Below are 17,364 nucleotides of genomic sequence, written 5' to 3' on the forward strand. Positions count from 1 at the left end.
TACCGCAGCGCGCCACCACCTCATCATTTCATTTTTCGTGTCGCCAGCCCGGGGAGGTGAGAGGCCTATGATATTGAGAGATTGGGATTCCCTAGGCATTTACGATGAAGCTTCATCGCGTCATGCAAGAGGCTTAGGCAGCAACATTCTGTGTCGACGCTCGAGCGGGGTGGGTGATACCCTGGTACCTACCCGGTTCAGCCATGTCGCATCACAGAGCCACAGGAACGAGACACCAACGTGTACTAGTGCTTTATCGCCAAATCTAACGGGCTCAAATGGAAAAGTAAGACGAGCTGCCTTTAATTAGATCGACCTCGACCTGCAATGATCACACTGGCGCGAGCTGCCATTGGTTCGGTGCCACATAAGCAATCCCCCTGTGGACATGGCTTGTCGAGCTCTCGACGGGAATGGCGCTAGCCCAAGCAGCAGCCCTGGCACTCCTCGACCGCCACCGTTGGACCAATCCAACTCTGATTGATGGTTTTTTTAGTTGGATCTCGTTGCCTGCCCGAGCCCGACATCCTTGATCCTGGAGTTGCTGTCAGCCTCCTATTCCTACCCTACACGACCTTAATTCAATAAGTTAGACTACATGCCTCCTCTTTCTGCGGACTCACGTATTTCACCGTTCTTGAAGCTACCATGCCTTTGAACGCTGGCCAGCGTCGTCGCCCATCATGCCTGGTCCCATCGCGTCGACCCGCGACCTCTTTGTAGCCCAGCCGAGGAGCATCCACCGAAAACCCGTTGCTTCGGCGCAGTACGAAGTTGTTAGGGTGCAGGATGATGATGATGAGCAGGACAGAGGGCTCCGGGGTCACGATAACAGTGTGCGACACCGCGAACACCCGGCCTTGGACGAGAACAGAGCGTTTTTGGATGAGCCTGTCGATTTCAGCAATCACCACAGACACGATGGCGATCACTACTTATCCCCAGAACATGGTCTGGCGTCTGTGATTTCGCAGAACAAAAACAGCCCTCACGTATCCGAGTTTGGCTATAGCAAGAGCCCAACGCCATCGCAATGGTCCGAGGAGTCCCGGCCTCGCATGTGGAACCCTCTGTGGCTGAGAAAGACGGCTCTCATCACGTTTGCGGTGTGTTTTGTCGCCATGCTTCTCACGACGGCTCTACTCTACCACTTCTCCGTACAGAATCATGGATTGAGCACACAGCAAGAAGTCAATCATTATGGCTGGAAGTATGGACCTACAGCTGGTTAGTATTGAGGTCTAAAGACAACCAAGTTGCATCAAACACTGACATGACATCGTTGCCAAGTTCTCGTCATCGTGGCTGCTTTGTGGCGACAGGTAGACTACGCCAACAAGATCCTGATGCCGTGGAAGGAACTACGTAGTGGTCCCTCTGATGTGCATAAGACACTTCTTCTAGACTACGTCTCACCACTGGTGACGACCAGTTTCTGGAAAGCAATCAAGAATCGCCATTGGGCTGTCGTTGGCAGCATCGCTGGCTGGGCTCTGATCCTCCTCACTGTAAGAAGCCAACTGGAGACAACGGGAAAGACGGAAGGGCGAGAACTAACGCTAATAGACCGTCTTCTCCACCGGTCTACTCATTCTCGAGCCAACGGAAGTTACAAGCGATAACGTCGATATTGTGATGACGACCAGCTTCGACGCTGGTGGATTCGATATTCTAGACATGGGACCGGGTCCTGCACAGGTGTACTACGCCATCAACTTCCAAAATTTGCCTTACCCGTCCGGTACATCAGAAGACATGGTCATTCCCCAGCTCAATGCGATGGGGAATGGTCGTCCCGATGCCAACTTTACCGCCACAACACCAGGTGCCAAGATTGGGTTCAGCTGCGAGACGCTGCCCATACAGAACGCGACCAAGACCTCGCTGCCTTGGTTCAGCATCAACGGGGCCTTCTGGGTCGCCAACATCACCACGCCGGAGTGCAACATTACCCGCGCCATCGTTGCCGCCGGCCCGGACCATAACATCTACGCAAAGCGAAACGCCACGCAGAACTACCAAGCATGGTACCAGGACTACACTTGCAATAACGGTGTGGACTGGAGCGCACCGCTGAACCCTCCTCTGACCAAGTACACCACCGAACAGCTAACCAATACCAGCCTTCCGCATCGCATGCTTTTTACCGTAGCGGACATGAGGTTTTCTCCCATGGACACGAGGCGGAACGGCCCCGCGTACATCTACATGGAAAAGATTGTGGCAGTCATGTGCAAGTATGATTACACCATGAGCAACTACGAAGTCAAATCGACTACCCTTGCCGGAGCCAAGTCAGAGGTTGCTCTGCAGAACGCCATTCAAAACACGAATGTCAATGGCAGTATCGCTGGCTTCCCGAACGGGTATTTGGGTCTCGCTGTCAGTAATTCTGCGGAACAGACCAAGGTTGGCGACGGAGGCGTGGACTTTGTCTTATCGACATCCGTTCCGACCTTCTTCCTCATGATGAAAATGAAGCGTGGTTTGTCCACGATAGGATCTTTCATGGACACGGACCTTCTAATTTCCACGGCATCCGAGGTCTTCAAGGGAATAGGCGCTCAGGTTTTGTCTCAGACGTCCCTAAAGCCTTCCAATACGACGACGCAGGGTTCCATCACATACCTGGAGAACCGCCTGCATGTCAAGGGCCTCTCGACAGCCTTGATGTGTTCCTTTTTGGGAATTCTGACTCTCATAAGCATTGCTATGATCTTCCTCCGGCCTCAAAACGTCGCACCGAGAGAGCCAGGATCGATCGCGGCGAGTGTCACAATACTGGCGGCGAGTCCGGACTTGAACAAGCTGTTAACTGGCCTGGGGTCATCACGCAGAAGTCTCATCCGAGAAACGCTATCTGGGTTTCTGTTCAAAGGGTCTCTCCGACCTGGGCCAGAGACCACATACACCATTGAGCCTAGCCATGGTCAAATGGAACCCTCACGTAGCGCAGTGCCGAGGGAACACCAGTTGATTTCTTGGTGGCGCCCTTTGGCTGGGGCCCCGTGGTTCCTGGTAGTCAGTGTCTTTTTACCTCTGGCGGCTATTGCAGCGTTGGAAATCATACAGCGCATTTCAGACAACCGAGATGGGTTCATGGAGGTGGGCACGAAGACTTCGACCGTCTTGGCGACATACATACCTGCCGCCGTGGCCATCTCCTTGGCTGGTATGTACTCGAGCTTCGAGGCTATGGCTGCCATATTTGCGCCATTTGCCGCGCTCAAGAAGCGGAACGCCATTGCCAGCCGCTCCGTATTCATGAACCTCGTCGGCAGGATGGCTCCTCACGCCATATGGGACTCTATTCGCTCAGGGCATTTCGGCGTCACTGTCATTCTTATGGCTAACATCATGGCTGGATTCCTCACCATTGTTGTTTCGGGTCTTTACAGCGTCTTGGCCGTGCAGCAGGTTGAAGGCGTTGCCCTGCAACAGATGGACGCATTCCGGCTTGACCAGACTACTCTCTGGGCCGAAGATAACCAAGCGACCGCAATCACATCGTTGATAGAGTACGTCAACCTGCCAGATCCAAAATGGACGTCTGGTGATTTGGTTTTCAACGAGATCAAACCCATGGGTCTTAGCAATCAGGCCATCGCCAATGGCCAGGTTCCGCTGTCGGCCAAGATGACGGGAATCCGCGGCAACTTGAATTGCTCCGTCATACCTGCCGAGCAACGCGAAGTTCAGCCGGTACTGTTCGACAGAAGTACCATGGAGGTTCGTCTCGGCGGCATGGCGAGTTCGGTGAGCGTCAACAATCAGACTGCCCTACTTGCCATAAATACCACCCTTCCCTGGATGTGCGGACGCAGGCCATCAAACACGACCTCCAAAACGTGGATGCAATACTTTCAGATCCCAAGCTCGGGGTCTCCGGTATATCTTGGAAAAACTTCCATCATGATTTGGAGTTTGGGAAACTCGAGTCTCGTCTATGGTGACGGTGCAATTGATACGAGCCCATCAGCTGGAAATGGCTGGCCGACGACCGACTATGATATCGGAGGTATGGGCTGTCCTACGGTAGCCGTCACATTTGGCACCGCGAGGGCCACCCCCCGGAAGGAAAAGTATAGGAACACAACGAGGACCAACTTTGACGTTGAGAGCGACCTGGCGACAATCGTGTGCCATCAGAATATTCAGGAGATCGAAGCCAACGTCACGTTCAACGCTCCGGATATGACACTCAGCAGGACGTCGCCGCCGGTGGTAGACGAGTCAACGATTGAGCTCCTACGTGCCCCAAAGTCAGACACGACGTCCTTTGAGTTCTCCCTCAACAAATTCTTTTTGGACTTTTCGACCTCGGCCCGGAACGTGACGATTCAAGGACCAAACGGCAGCAACATGACTGGTTTCGAGTCTCTCATCGATCCTTTCACGCGAGCGCTCGTCACGGGTAGGAACGGGCGGCCAATCGAGGAGCTAGCCGGCGAGCAGAACTCGCAAAATCTGATCGAGGCCTCGAACGGCCTATACAAGACGTACATTGCGCAAGCCATCGCGGCCAACATGCGCAACGCGACGAGCAGCACGGGATCAAACCGGCTGCCCACGTACCAAGGCCTCCTGGTATCTCAGAGCGCGCGACGACTACACCAGAACGCCGGGCCCAAGATTGCTCTACAGGCGATGCTGGGCATCATGGCGCTGTGTATCGTCGTGTCGAGGTTGCTGATCGACGTCAACGGGGTGCTGCCTCACGATCCATGCTCGATTGCTGGGACGGGGACGATGCTTGCCGGGAGCGAGATGGCGACGAGGAGGGTCGTTCCGGAGGGGGCGGAGTGGAGGGGCGACGGGGAGCTCGGTCGGGCTGGGGTGTTTGGTGGTGCTATGAGGTTTGGGATTGGGTGGTGGCGGGATGGAGGTGTTGATAGGTTCGGAATTGATGTTGAGGAGGAGAAGGCGTGATCATGATTCTCATCCGTAGATGGATGCAAGGAAGCGGATTTGTCTTGGAATATATATACCCGTGCTCTATGAAGCAATGAACGAAATGATAATCGATCGTATAACACTTTGACCACCCCTATAATGAAAAGAATTGGATCCATCAAACCACTTCAATTAATGGCAATATCTTGAGATTCAGAGTTGTCGAAGACTTCCCAACGATGAACACCAAGCTCGAAGCAACGCATTCCATCATCATCACACTGCCTCCGCGAGCATTCTCCCTTTTCGCGGATTTCGATCCAGTCAAACATACCTTGAACGATAGCTGGACTCAGGCTATGTGATACTGAGCCACTTAAGTTAAACATCAAGTTGTATACTTTTCAATAAGTACACTCTGTTCCGACTTCCACGTCCATCATCCTCCTGATGCGGGGACTTCTCTCGGTACGACACGAGGTTAGCGCAGTCTTCCCCAAATACGAGCAGAGGTTAGACTCATTCTTGGAACCCACCTGTGTCGGAGATTATCCAATCAGATACACTCAAGACAGCATAAGCCTGTGGATCCTGTCCGGAGGCGACCGGGGTAGCTCGACGTCGATCGCGGTTTGAATGAGCGCCTCATGACCGGAGGGGGTTTCCGGAGGAGTGGGCCTCGTAAACTCCGGGAGGATCAAAAAGAGCGCGCTCTTGCTGACGCATGTTTTGTTTTCGTTCCTGCTGCTCTGTTTCCTCCTTTCGTATCTGCTGTCAGCAGAGCATCGCCACCTATCTCCATGGTGAATCTGCCTCGACCTCGTTAGACCATCTAAGCCGTGTCCGGTCCCTTGAGTATCGTGGACCTGCAGGGCGCCGATCGAGTCAGTCCAATCCGTGTACAGGATCAGATCATTGCAAGTCACCTCAGCTAGACTTGCCGGGCTATCGATATGTCTGCCTTGGAAACATCTCCGGGCGATGACGTGCGCAAGCGCAGGGCTCATAAGAAGTCCAGAAAGGGGTGCGGAAACTGCAAGTTGCGGCGGGTGAAAGTACGTATCATATCTAAGGATTGAGTCCATCTTGAGCATTCATCTTGCGCACTCCTGTTCATGTCAGCGAGTCTACCCCTATCATTATTCGTGCAACCATCCCTCATAGGGACCCTGGAGATAGGTCTTTACAAGGGACTCTAATTGGGATGACTATCCATCTTTGGCTTTCTGTTTCCTGTTATAGTGTCTAACAATAGACATAGTGCGACGAGACTAAACCCCGATGCGTGAAATGCGTCTCGTACGGCGTGATATGCTCCTACGCCCCCACGTCCGCGGCGACGGCCCTTTCTGTGGAAGTGGCGTTTAGTGTTGATCTCTCGTCTGCTTCAACTACTCCCACACCTCCTCAAACGAGAGCTGGTCCCGCTCCTCCATCTATGGGAGCCGCTCCGCCTGCTCAGGCCCCCTTGCCGCCCCGTTACGTCCCTCCGCCGTTACCACAAACCGGATCCATGGAAAGCCCAGACGCGGCGTACCTGTTGACCCCCACAGACGTCCGCCTTCTCGAACGCTTCCAGAAGAGGACGGTCCTGAGTCTCGGCTCAGCAAAGAGTAGAACAATCTATGAGAAAAAGACCCTCCCCATCGCATTCTGCGTAAGCCCCTGAACCCTCTCTTCACCCAACACTCTTCCGAGTACATCGTAGACTAACAAACACCCAAGCACCCCGTCGTAATGCACACAGTAATAGCAATGACCCACCTCCACGACCTAACGCTCCTCACCCCCTCCAACACCCCGCCCTCCCAGGCAACCCAAACAGCCCTAGCCTACCACTGGTACCGCGGCGTCTCCCTCCTCCACCGCAAGCTCTCCAACCCCATCCTTCCCAGCGAGCGCGACGCCCTCTGGCTCGCGGCGGCCTTCATCAGCGTCGCCGCCTTTGCAAACGTCGCCTCCCTCGCCGCGCCCCGCGACGCCTGGCCGCTGAGGCAGGGGTGCCCCTCGGACCTTGACTGGCTCAAGCTGGGCGACGGGAAGAAGCAGGTGTGGAAGATGACAGATACGATACGCGCGCCGAGGGGTGTGTTTGCGGATGCGGCGAGCGAGTTGTATGCTCACTTGATGAAGCCCGTCGAGGCACCGTGTTGCAGCATCAATGATGGACCCGAGGAAAAAGGGAAGACGACGGATGCATGGAGTCCTCCCCTCCCAGAAGGTTTCGCAGACCTCTTCGACCTCATCCAGGACCCAACCCACGCGAACCCGTACTTCACAGCCGCCGCCTCCCTCGTCGCCTGCTGGCGCGTGCCCCCGGCGGTGACAGCGGACCCGGACTCGATCGAGCTGATCAAGCCTTTCATGGGCTTCATCAGCAAGCTGGACCCGCGGTTCCGGCGGCTGCTCGAGGAGAAAGACGAGCGGGCGATGCTGCTGCTGGCGTACTGGTTCGCGCGGGTGTGTGATCGAAAGCACTGGTGGATGTGGAAGCGCGCCGTGCTGGAGACTAGGGCAATTTGCGAGTATTTGGAGGCGAGATGGCGGGGGAGGTGGGAGGTGAGGCTTGTTGCCTTTCCGAGGATGATGGCGGATCAGTGCGGGTTGTTGTGATGTCCCGTCATGTTGGTGAAGCATCTTGAGCTGTGAGTTGAGATGAGTGAGGATGGTCATTTCACTAGAGCGGTTAACTAAAACTTGGAAACACTGACAGTTGAGACTGGTTGGAAAAGTAAATATAAATGATGATTGAATGAATGAACAAGACACGCGCAAAAGCGTGCCTCCTGGGAAGTGTACATCTTGGTATCGCTCAAACCCAATGCTAATTGACCAAAAAAATCATATCGCCGCTCAACGCCCAATTACACAAATACCAAGTGCAAGTTCCTTACGCGCCGACCTTGACTTCCTGGCTGTTAGCGGTCTTCTCGCCGTTCTCCTCATCTTTGGCTTTCGCTGCGCCATCTTCGCCCGCAGCAGAGTCGCCGTGCGGATATAGCGGCTTGCTGGGGTCGTAGCCAACAGACTTGACTATCCCCAAGCCTTTGGTCCTGCCCTCTCGGAACAATAACCGATCACCAGGGGCGAGATACTCGGGTCGCTGGACGAACCGGAACGCCACCGTTGCTCTGTCGCCAGTTCGAATGTACGGGCGGTCAACATCAATTATCGCGCACGTCTGCGAGACTGGTCCAACATGAAGCATGGCCTGATACTTTGTCTTGATGGTGGTCGCGTGAGAGAGAATCAAGACTAAAGACATATCAGCTTGAGCATCGGATTGTATACTTGTTTGGTATGACTCACCTTCTGCTATGAATTCTCTGTGAACCTTGGGAGCTTGCTGTCCCTCGAGCTTGGGCAAAACAACCATGCCTTTCCTGACATCCTTACGCCGGACTTTCTTCAAGGCGAAGGACGCCGACTGCCCCGCAGAAGCAGCCGGAACCCCCAATCGCTTGCGTTCGATGGAACGAATACTGGTGGACGTGAACTGCCCCAAGGAGTCGGGACCGATGAGCACGTTGTCACCGGCGTGGATCACACCGGCCTTGATGATTCCGGAGACAACTGTGCCGACGAATGGAACCGAAAATGTGTCGTTGATATGGAATTCAAAGGGCGCCTCGGAATCGTAGCGTCCGTGATGCGGCAAGATGTTGAGGAATGTTCGGACCAAGTCGAGGTTCTCACCCGTGACATTGGAAACCTGGAAGACGGGGCATATCCTCTGGCTGATGAACTGGGTGGCCGTGTTTATGCACTCCTCCCGGTCCTTGATGAAGATGGGAATCTTTCGCGCTCCTGGGCTCTTCAGAATCTTGGTAATCTGGCTGATGGTCTGCTCGAGAATCTGAGGTGGGCAAATGTCAATCTTGGTAATGACGACCATCACCGGGACGTTGAGTGCCAGAGCAATGCCCAAGTGCTCTTTGCTCATGCCAATCAGGCCGTTGTTGGCCGCAACCATCAGCAAGCAGTAGTTGGGGCTGCTCGACAACAGACCAAACACGGTCGTTCGCAGGTACTTTTCGTGACCTGCCAAGTCAGTGAAGGTAATGACCTTGGCGCTGCGTTTTCCAATCTCTTCCCACGACAGTTTTCCTGGTGATCGTTAGTGAGTCATTCTGACGACAGAAGATAGAGAGGTGCCTACTCCCAGGAGTATCAGAGACAACAACCTCTCCAACAGTGTCGAAGCCTAGGATCTCCATGCCGACGGAGCTGGTTCTGCCCGTCTCAATCTCGTGCTTATGGCGGAAGAGGTTCACTCGTGCGCGTCCTCTGCCATCGTCGAGGTCACCCTTGACCAGGACTCCCAGAAGAGAACTCTTGCCAGCGTCGACTATGATGTACGGGTTAGCCTGTTTTCACTGCTGTTCTGATGCTGCGAAGAGACCAGCTCGCCCACCAAGCAGATCATGGGCAGACGCAGAGGGCACATACCGTTGCCAACCACGGCTATTCGGGTCTCAATAACATCCTCTACTGTTGCTGGCGTCTGGCGAATCATGATCTTGCCGCTGCAATGGCTGTCTTTGCCAGACTGAGCACTCGGGGCCTCGACATCGCCACCGACGTTCTTGGTGATGAGCGTCTGGCAGTCGGCTCGTATCCTCTTGGCCGCCTCCTTTAATCTGGTGTATGCAGCGTTCCATTGCTCTATTGACAATGCCATCGACTCGCCGTTGTTCTCGAAACCAAGCTCGAACACGGCCTCCCCGTGGCCCTCAGCCATCCTTTCCTGGAGCACTCCCTCCAACTTCTGAAGTGTGTCGTCATCGGTGCTCAGAAGGAGGTCTTTCAGCCGGGCGCTAGGAGTAGGCTCGGCTAGGTCGAGGTTGTCAAAGAGCTCATCAAGTTCGGCATGCTGATGTTCAGGGACTTCAGTGACCTTGGAAGTGTCGGTTGATTTGGCGCTTGGGTATCGTAATGCCTGCTGCTTCTCAACGTACTCGGCAAAGTCGCTAAGAGCCTAGAGTAGAGTGGTTAGCGACGATTAGGGCGAAGAGGCAATCGAACTCTTTGGGGTTTCCATACAGCTTCGCCCTTACGCTTCTCATGCGGTAACGACTTTATGTTCTTGCTCGTCATGGTGGGGTGATGGAAGCAGTTATATTCGTATCCTAAGGATCATTGATACGTGTCAAAAGCAGTACAATGGGGTTGTGAAAGATATCTGATGGAATTGATCGACGGGAGTGCAATGCAGCGTGTCAAGGCTATATAGAGGGAGGGGCGAATTTTAGTTCCGACAAAGTTGGCGTCGCGACGGGACAGTGAAAGGAGTCATCGATTGACTCGGAGCGGCGAAGTCTAACGGCAGGCAGTGCCGCAGTGACAGTCGAGGCCACTTCCACCTCCACACCACGCCCGGGTGACAGAATGCCCCGCTGCTTTACTTTTAGGCCGCTTATTCTGGGGCCAATTATCCCCTGCCGGTTTCCTGAAATGTATCTTTGTTATATGCAACAGCCCTCGCAAGTAGCGCCTTTCATACGAGGATCCCGAATCAGGACAAGTTCTGACCTGCTGAGCATTGAGCTGAATCACTTGGTTTGGCCTCGCCCAGAATACAGTATCGTACCCATATTTTTACATATACATAGAGCATTAAGGCATGGTAGGCGTGGTTGGAATTCAGTGATGGGCGAGTCTAAAGCAGCGTTGACATCATGAGTAACTCGGCGGGGCTTATCGATAAGAGCTTTGGCACGGGCCAGCATCAACCTACCTACCTTATGCTGTGGTGACGCCTGGATGGTGGTGGATTTACCTACTAAGGTAAGGTCATTGCAGAATGCGGAGCCCCGGATTGTGTCTTGACTGAAGTATCCGTAAGATACCTAATCACAGAATGGCGGTTCTATCAATCTTCAGCCATGGCGACCCGCATGGCTGGATACACTCATCACAAAGGTCGCGGCAAACGGAAGTCGAAGTTTCTGTGACTCAGGCACTCAATTGCTTGCTTGTGAGTTGATTTGCGGCTGTACCCTGTTTGCTGCGCCTCTTGCCGGACCTGATCAACTGCTGCCAACCAGGAGCAAGAAAGAGTCATCAAAGTGTTCGGAATAGCACATCTAGAGCTTTCGAAAATCCAATTAAATGGAATAGAGAAACATAAAGCAGGGTGCGCTAAAGCGTGCTCCATTGCTAGGAATGTCTATTTGAACTGCAAACGACGATATTGAGTGTATGGTTATAATGGGTAAGTCTGCCCAGCTGTTCCTCAGCCGTGATAATGAAGCGTCCGAGTGGCCCTAGCTACACCATCGTACCAATACGCAAGTTGTCCCAGGCTGTAGTGGAGTAGATTCTGCAACAGGCCCAGGGGTGCTGATGTGGTCTCGGGATGAGGGTATATGGAGAGAGACCGCATTGATGATATTCGTATGAAGAGTTACATCTTTTCCTCTCCGGTGTCGCGACAAGAGACGTCAAAACGCGTTGTGAGCGGTGAGATGTTGTCGTCGGCTCGGGTGTACTTGGTGTTGACTCAAAACCAAAGCCCCTTCGCGGCGATGGTTGATGCGTGATCCCCCAATGGTTATGAGGACGTTTGAGGCGAGATGAGAACCACGCTATCACCTGCGAACTTGTTAGACTTTTGACTAGTTCCTAGGATGTGCTGCAACTTACCACGAACAAAGAGCATTTCCGACTTTCTGCTGATGGTCTGCGGTATACTGTCAGCATTTGAAGAGACATCAAGCTCATCGAGCCTTCTCACCTTCACTTCCTCATCTTCTTCATCCTCATCTACCACATAGATGGTCTCCTCGACCTCACCTAGAACAAGGTTGCAATGACTGTCGTATGCCTGTGATACGAGTTAGTATGCCTCATACAGCACCGAGACACGCATCCCAACTCACATGAAGTCTGCCCTTGAGCTCACGGTCACCTCTCAGCTTGACGAAAACCATTTCGTCGAGCAGGAGCTTGACGAGGTCAAGAGGCTCCTGAACGTGCGTGGTGTCTTCGCCGGCGTCTGCCATGGTGATTTGAAGAATGAAGTTCGGGTCGAAGAGAAGGGAGCAGGGGGCTCTGTGATGAGATGGACCGGTGCGGTTCCTTGATATGAAGACACAGCGGTTCAACTGGGATGGCCGAGAGGCGATGGGTGGGGCCGGGTACAGGAGGAATTGTGCATTTTGCGCGGGCAAAGCTTGGCTGCACATCATTGGTCAAGCCCTCTCGGAGTCGGCAGAGAGATAGTCCGGCTGCTCAGCCCACAATGAGATTGAACCGTGCCACGGCACACCGGAAGGTGGGCCAGGAATGGGTCTTGCCCCAGGTCTGCGTGGAGCTTCCCGTCCCTTGTCCGGGATGGCACGGTTAGAGGGGAAGGGAGCAGGGCACTAAAGCAGGCACTTGCAGCACTTCTGTTGTAACTTTGAGCGGGTAAACAGGCACTGGCGAGCCACAAAGACAAGGAGGATGGCCGATGGATGAGGAGGAGGAGGCGGCGGCAAGCAACGGCGGCGGCGGCAGCGGAAGAAGCAAAGTTGGGGAAGCTGGGCTGTCGGGGAAAACGCCTCGACCTGCGTAAGCTGTGCTTGGGGGAGCTGTGCCTTCCTCCATGGCTTGCCGATGTGGTATGGTACGTCCCCCTTCGCAGTGAGGGGACAGCTTTGTGTTTGTCCTTTTCACTCAGCAACCTCCCCTCACGCGAGCAAAACGGTCGTTCAGCCACATCTTTGAAGAAACACAACTTCCGCTTGGCCGTGCCATTGGCCTCGAAGCACAAGACATGATTCGATACAGACCTTGCAGCCTTCCATTATGATACCAACTATTGAGGCTAAAGGCCTTCGACAGCTGCTGCGGCATCAAGGTCCCCCTCGCGGCACGCCCTCGAAAATCTTGGCTGCCCGATTACGAAGATGCTACGGGCATCTGCCCCCTTTTCCCATATCAACAGCTCCCGCTAGAATCCTAATTCCGCGAAATGGGCTGGACATATCCACGAGATGCATGTCCCAGTCGCATAAGCTCAGCTTCGACACCTCGGCCCCTGCGATCGAGTCGCACTCAGAGCAATCTGCCGACGCGCATCTCGCAGATTTGCTACGAGCGGTTCAATCACAGGATACAACCCAAATAGTGAAGAGCGTCAAAGGCCTAGCATGTCACCCACGAGCCATTGAGGCGGCAGACGCGTTGCAAAGGCTGCCGCCGACTACATTTTCGGAAATCGTGCGCTCCCTAGACCCCTCTCGCGTCGGCCCTCGCAGCAATGCAACCCACGGTTTGCGTATCGAGAATGGACTTGGCCAGTACAGCTCTCTTGCCTCGGTCGCTGATCGGTTTGGTGTTCCCAAAATCTACAAAAGCACCTTTCAGTCATTGCGTACGCTATTCGGTCTACGATCCTACCATGGCAGCGAGCCTTCTCGACTCGACTACGTCGTTCTCTTAAGATGCGCCGGTGCCGCATCCGATGTCCAGGCTGCCAAGGAAATTTGGGATGTGACGAAGGGGGAGGAAGATAGCCACCACAGGAATGGCCAGGACTATACCGAATACTTCAAGACTCGATTTCTCACAGACCCAGCCTACTCGCACAATGATAAGGCCAGGCTGCGAGTGCGACTCCGTGATTTACATGGCCGTAGGAAGAACATTAAAGACACCCGGATCTTGTGGCCCCTCGAGAGACTGAGACTTAGCCTTGTTGCCAACAGGAGGTTCACCTACGGCCGTGCTAGTTGGGAACCGACTCACGACTTACATCGCCTCCTCAGCTTGCCCGCCCCTGTCGGACGACTGAATGCATTCATCCGCAAAAAGCACAAAGTGGTGGACGAAGAGTACTACTGCGCGTACCTAGTAGCCTGCGCACGCGCTGGCTCAGTCAGGGAGATGACTCGAATTCTTTATAAAGTATGGGGCATCCTCATCACCGACAGAGATCATCGAGCAGCAACGATTGTCAAGGCCAACAGGGCGGACAGTATCAGGCGAACACCGACGCCAACACAGCCTTTGATCAACGCCATCGTGCAGTCTTTCGGTTGCACTGGTCATGTCATTCTAGCCAGAAAACTAATCGAGTATATCTCTGCAGAATGGGGCATCCCTATACCGCCAGATACCTGGTCGTCGCTCCTGGAGTGGACCTACCTAATATCTTCTAAACCGGTCACCCGAGAGTACAAGACTATGAGCGACAAAAACAGGGTCGTTCGGTCCAACGACGTGTTGGCTGTATGGGACGCCATGACGGCCAATCCCCATCTGGGAAAGCCCGGCTTCCGTGACCTTGACATTTACACTAGGTCGCTGGTTGCTTCTGGTAAGCTGGATGAGGCTTGGGACTCCATCAGACATACATGCGCCGAGTACGACTCACTTTGCAAGGATGTCGAGGCGGCTCTGTTTGAGACCCTTTTTCCATCGCCACCGCCAGCTTCAATATCTCGTCACCATCGACTAAAAGCACAGCAACACATGTCATGGTACTCCATCCAACGCTCGTGCCAGCAATGGTTGCGGCAGGCCAGCGTACGCGTACGCCGCGAGCCCGCGCTGGGATCCCAGATTATCCCTGACTTTGTCAACGATTTTCGCCGTTTTCTCCCTGATCCGATTACGTACTCGACGTATGGAGGCACTGTTAGGATCCTGAACCAAGACATCGCCGCACCCAAAACCAAATGGGTAAAGCAGATTGTTCGCTCTGAGCCAACTCGGAGGCTGGCTCCCGATCCAAGCCGGCCAAAGGTTTCCAAACCAGACGGGGCTACGGAGGATGCGGAAGCTGTACCCATTGTCACCGAGGCGGGCGACCCAGTGTATGAAAGCATGACGATTACCCTCAGACGATCAACCCGAAGAATGGTCCGCCAACGAAGGGAGGTCAGATTTGGAGAGCAAGAGAATCGTCTACGATTTGAGCTTGGCAAGTCGGCAAGTCAGGGGGTTGTGAATGAAGGTGAGGCGATTAGCACGGTTGAAGCTCTGAATTCGCAACGGTTACCACAGACCGGTCCCCTGTTCCGAAAGGAGGTCTTAAAGGCCTTGGTGTGGTAGATGGCAGAAGGCGGTCCATTTGGCAAGAGGAATCTGGAAGACATGTCGAGAGGACCCTGTCTGGTAGATGGACTTCGATAGATGATTCAATGAATTGAATTCCAATGTCATGAAAAGATTTATGTTCTGATGCGTTGCTACTGCAATACTTCTATCAATTGGGTACCGATGAATAATTGGAGATGTAATCTGTTCCCATCATCTGGTGTACCTCGTCTTCATTCTGTAACTGCAACGCTGATGATTTTTGTACCTCCGGCGATATATGTTGGTATCTACCCAAAGCACGTGGAGTCCATGCAAAAACGCCTGCTCATGATCAAGGGGGTGGTGGATGGGGGAATATGAGATGCTAGGTAGGATATGCCTTGTTTTCTTTTTCAATCCATGCTTTACCATCAACTTCTCTTTGCTCCTCCCCCTCTTTTTCTTCTCACTCTCGTGACTAAGATATCCCATACTTTTGCGCAGCTTACTTACGCCTTGGTCTCCTCTTCGGCCTCGACCTTTTCCAGCCGCAAGTCGTTGAGGACCATGTACCTGCTCAATGAGATCCATCCATAGCGGAACCAGACCATCTGGCTCTTATGCGCCGTGGTCATTGCGCTCCACGCCGTGGCCCAACCGCCCTTTGCGCCCAGCTCGCTGAGGAACACGAGCGCCGTCGGGTGGTAGTTGTCGTCTTCCTCGTCCTCGTCATCGCTTTCGTCGTCCTCCTTCTTTGGCTTCTTGGGCGGTTTCGGGGGGTTGCTGCCGGCCGTGGTTGCCCAGGAGAAGAGCGTGGGGATGGCGTCGAGGAAGTTGGTGTACTTGCGCGCAAAGGGGACCGAGGTCAGGGTGTAGAGATCGACGGGGGAGGGCCAGCGCGGGTTGGTAGAAAGGGCGGCGATAAAGGCGCGGGCACCGTGGTATAGTGAGATGTGGTTCGGGTGGGAAGAGACGCCGGTCGAGTCAAAGGTGATGAGGACGTCAATGTTGGCGTCGGGTTCCTCGCCAGCGGCTCGCTGGCGGGCGAGCTGCGGCGCAAAGGCGCGGCCGAGGAGGGTAGAGATCTTGGTCTTGTCCCAAACGTTTGTCATGGAGTCTTGAAAGTCGCTGGAGGTGTCGGGAGGCGGTCAGATTAGCTCGTCCAGGGTCTGGAGTGGAGTTGAGGGGCAGTGGGTTAGGAGGGGGAATTGCTCACGGGCTGTCAATGACGAAGACGTCGTGTTCCTGCTGCAGACCGAGCTTCATGCCGCTCTTGATCAGCTCCTTCTTGCGAGTCTCGCCCAAGCCGTCGGCGTTGCCTATACAGTTGCCCCTCTTGTCAGCCATGGCGTCCTTTTGCCCCTGCAACAATATCCCCAAGAAGTTTGCTGACCTGAACTCAAACACAGAATCTTGACATGATTGCCTGTATCCGGTTTGGTGAGGGCCAAAACTGTTGGCGCAAAGAACATGGCTTCATCATCCGGGTGTGCAATCAAGAGACAGATGCGTTTGTTCTCCAGGGTTGGGAGTCTCGGCGTGATCAGCGGGACCAGGTATATATACAATGCAGGCGCAACAGCCACCAGCAAGGCGCCGAGGAGCATTATCCAGCCCATTGTCAACTACAATTGTCGCAAATTCCAACACCGGGCCGCTCTGGTATACGATATCGTTTCGTCGGTGAGGAGGTTTCGAGTTCCCCAAGGTGGGGTTATTTTCGGGAGGAGTATTTCGAGGATGCGGTGTGGCGCGTGTCGGCGAGTCGCAGCCTCGCGCAGAAAGATGACGGGTCCGAAGAGGTCGCAAAAGGTGTATGCTGAGAAGGAAGAGTTCTCAGAGAAACCCAAGAGAGTCGCAAAGCAGCACTAGATACTCGATGGAGGTCACGAGGCAAGCAGCATCGCGCGGGAAAGAAGAGCAGAAGCGTGAGATGCCACCTTGCGATTTTGGGGGACCCTGGTCTAATCTCGGAGGAGCTTCTTAGCGACAACGGGTGGTGGTGGTGGTGGTGGTGGTGGTGGTGGCTGTCAATGGTGGTGTGGGTGGTCGCAAATAGCGGGAGACGATCGGCTGGGAAATTGGATGAGCTGGGGCCCGGACGATTCGGTGCCTCACTCACTCACGCTGCCTCCCGTCACCACCTCAGTTCGGTCATTCTGTCGCAACTGGCGCGCCATCTGCGCCGTCGGTGTGTGGTCGCACCCGTTCCCTTCCCGAAAATGCAGGCGGTGACAGATCCTCGCGGAACGGGGCCCTGACAACACTAAATCCGCCCTGAGGGGCGAGCGACGCCTGGCAATTGGCCCTCCGGAGCAATGTGTCAGGCGACAGGGCATGGCCGCATGGGTTCGTTTGGTCACTGGACCGATGTCCTGCAGCAGGGGCCAGGGGAGCTTTCTACCTTTATTTTTCCAGGTGCAGGACTTCCCTGACAGCTGGTGAGCTCCAGCCCGGCAGCGA

The 17,364-nt window shown here is 54.3% G+C and overlaps 6 protein-coding genes across 6 annotated transcripts; 3 read left to right on the top strand and 3 right to left on the bottom strand.

The window, feature by feature from the left end:
• Positions 1-683: 683 nt before the first annotated feature.
• Positions 684-4,929, top strand: CPAR01_13685 (uncharacterized protein; the record flags this gene model as incomplete). The annotated part of the gene is made up of 3 exons (XM_060497937.1): positions 684-1,227; positions 1,291-1,508; positions 1,567-4,929. The coding sequence occupies 3 exons, from the start codon at positions 684-686 to the stop codon at positions 4,927-4,929; spliced, it is 4,125 nt and encodes a 1,374-aa protein (XP_060343405.1).
• Positions 4,930-5,846: 917 nt separating this feature from the next.
• Positions 5,847-7,506, top strand: CPAR01_13686 (uncharacterized protein; the record flags this gene model as incomplete). Its single annotated transcript, XM_060497938.1, has 3 exons — positions 5,847-5,948; positions 6,155-6,550; positions 6,619-7,506. The coding sequence occupies 3 exons, from the start codon at positions 5,847-5,849 to the stop codon at positions 7,504-7,506; spliced, it is 1,386 nt and encodes a 461-aa protein (XP_060343406.1).
• Positions 7,507-7,783: 277 nt separating this feature from the next.
• On the bottom strand, positions 7,784-9,990 carry CPAR01_13687 (elongation factor Tu GTP binding domain-containing protein; the record flags this gene model as incomplete). The annotated part of the gene is made up of 5 exons (XM_060497939.1): positions 7,784-8,148; positions 8,203-9,000; positions 9,053-9,241; positions 9,343-9,871; positions 9,937-9,990. 5 exons carry the CDS (start codon positions 9,988-9,990, stop codon positions 7,784-7,786), a joined length of 1,935 nt encoding a protein of 644 aa, XP_060343407.1.
• A 1,456-nt stretch (positions 9,991-11,446) lies between these two features.
• CPAR01_13688 (LSM domain-containing protein) lies at positions 11,447-11,897 on the bottom strand (the record flags this gene model as incomplete). The annotated part of the gene is made up of 3 exons (XM_060497940.1): positions 11,447-11,487; positions 11,539-11,719; positions 11,775-11,897. The coding sequence occupies 3 exons, from the start codon at positions 11,895-11,897 to the stop codon at positions 11,447-11,449; spliced, it is 345 nt and encodes a 114-aa protein (XP_060343408.1).
• A 787-nt stretch (positions 11,898-12,684) lies between these two features.
• CPAR01_13689 (uncharacterized protein) lies at positions 12,685-14,934 on the top strand (the record flags this gene model as incomplete). Its single annotated transcript, XM_060497941.1, has 1 exon — positions 12,685-14,934. One exon carries the CDS (start codon positions 12,685-12,687, stop codon positions 14,932-14,934), a length of 2,250 nt encoding a protein of 749 aa, XP_060343409.1.
• A 476-nt stretch (positions 14,935-15,410) lies between these two features.
• Positions 15,411-16,248, bottom strand: CPAR01_13690 (GlcNAc-PI de-N-acetylase; the record flags this gene model as incomplete). Its single annotated transcript, XM_060497942.1, has 2 exons — positions 15,411-16,029; positions 16,118-16,248. The coding sequence occupies 2 exons, from the start codon at positions 16,246-16,248 to the stop codon at positions 15,411-15,413; spliced, it is 750 nt and encodes a 249-aa protein (XP_060343410.1).
• Between the last annotated feature and the right edge of the window lie 1,116 nt (positions 16,249-17,364).

This window comes from Colletotrichum paranaense, assembly GCF_030867605.1.
Source record: "Colletotrichum paranaense strain IMI 384185 chromosome Unknown Scaffold_13.1, whole genome shotgun sequence".
In the NCBI taxonomy this organism is placed as follows: domain Eukaryota; kingdom Fungi; phylum Ascomycota; class Sordariomycetes; order Glomerellales; family Glomerellaceae; genus Colletotrichum; species Colletotrichum paranaense.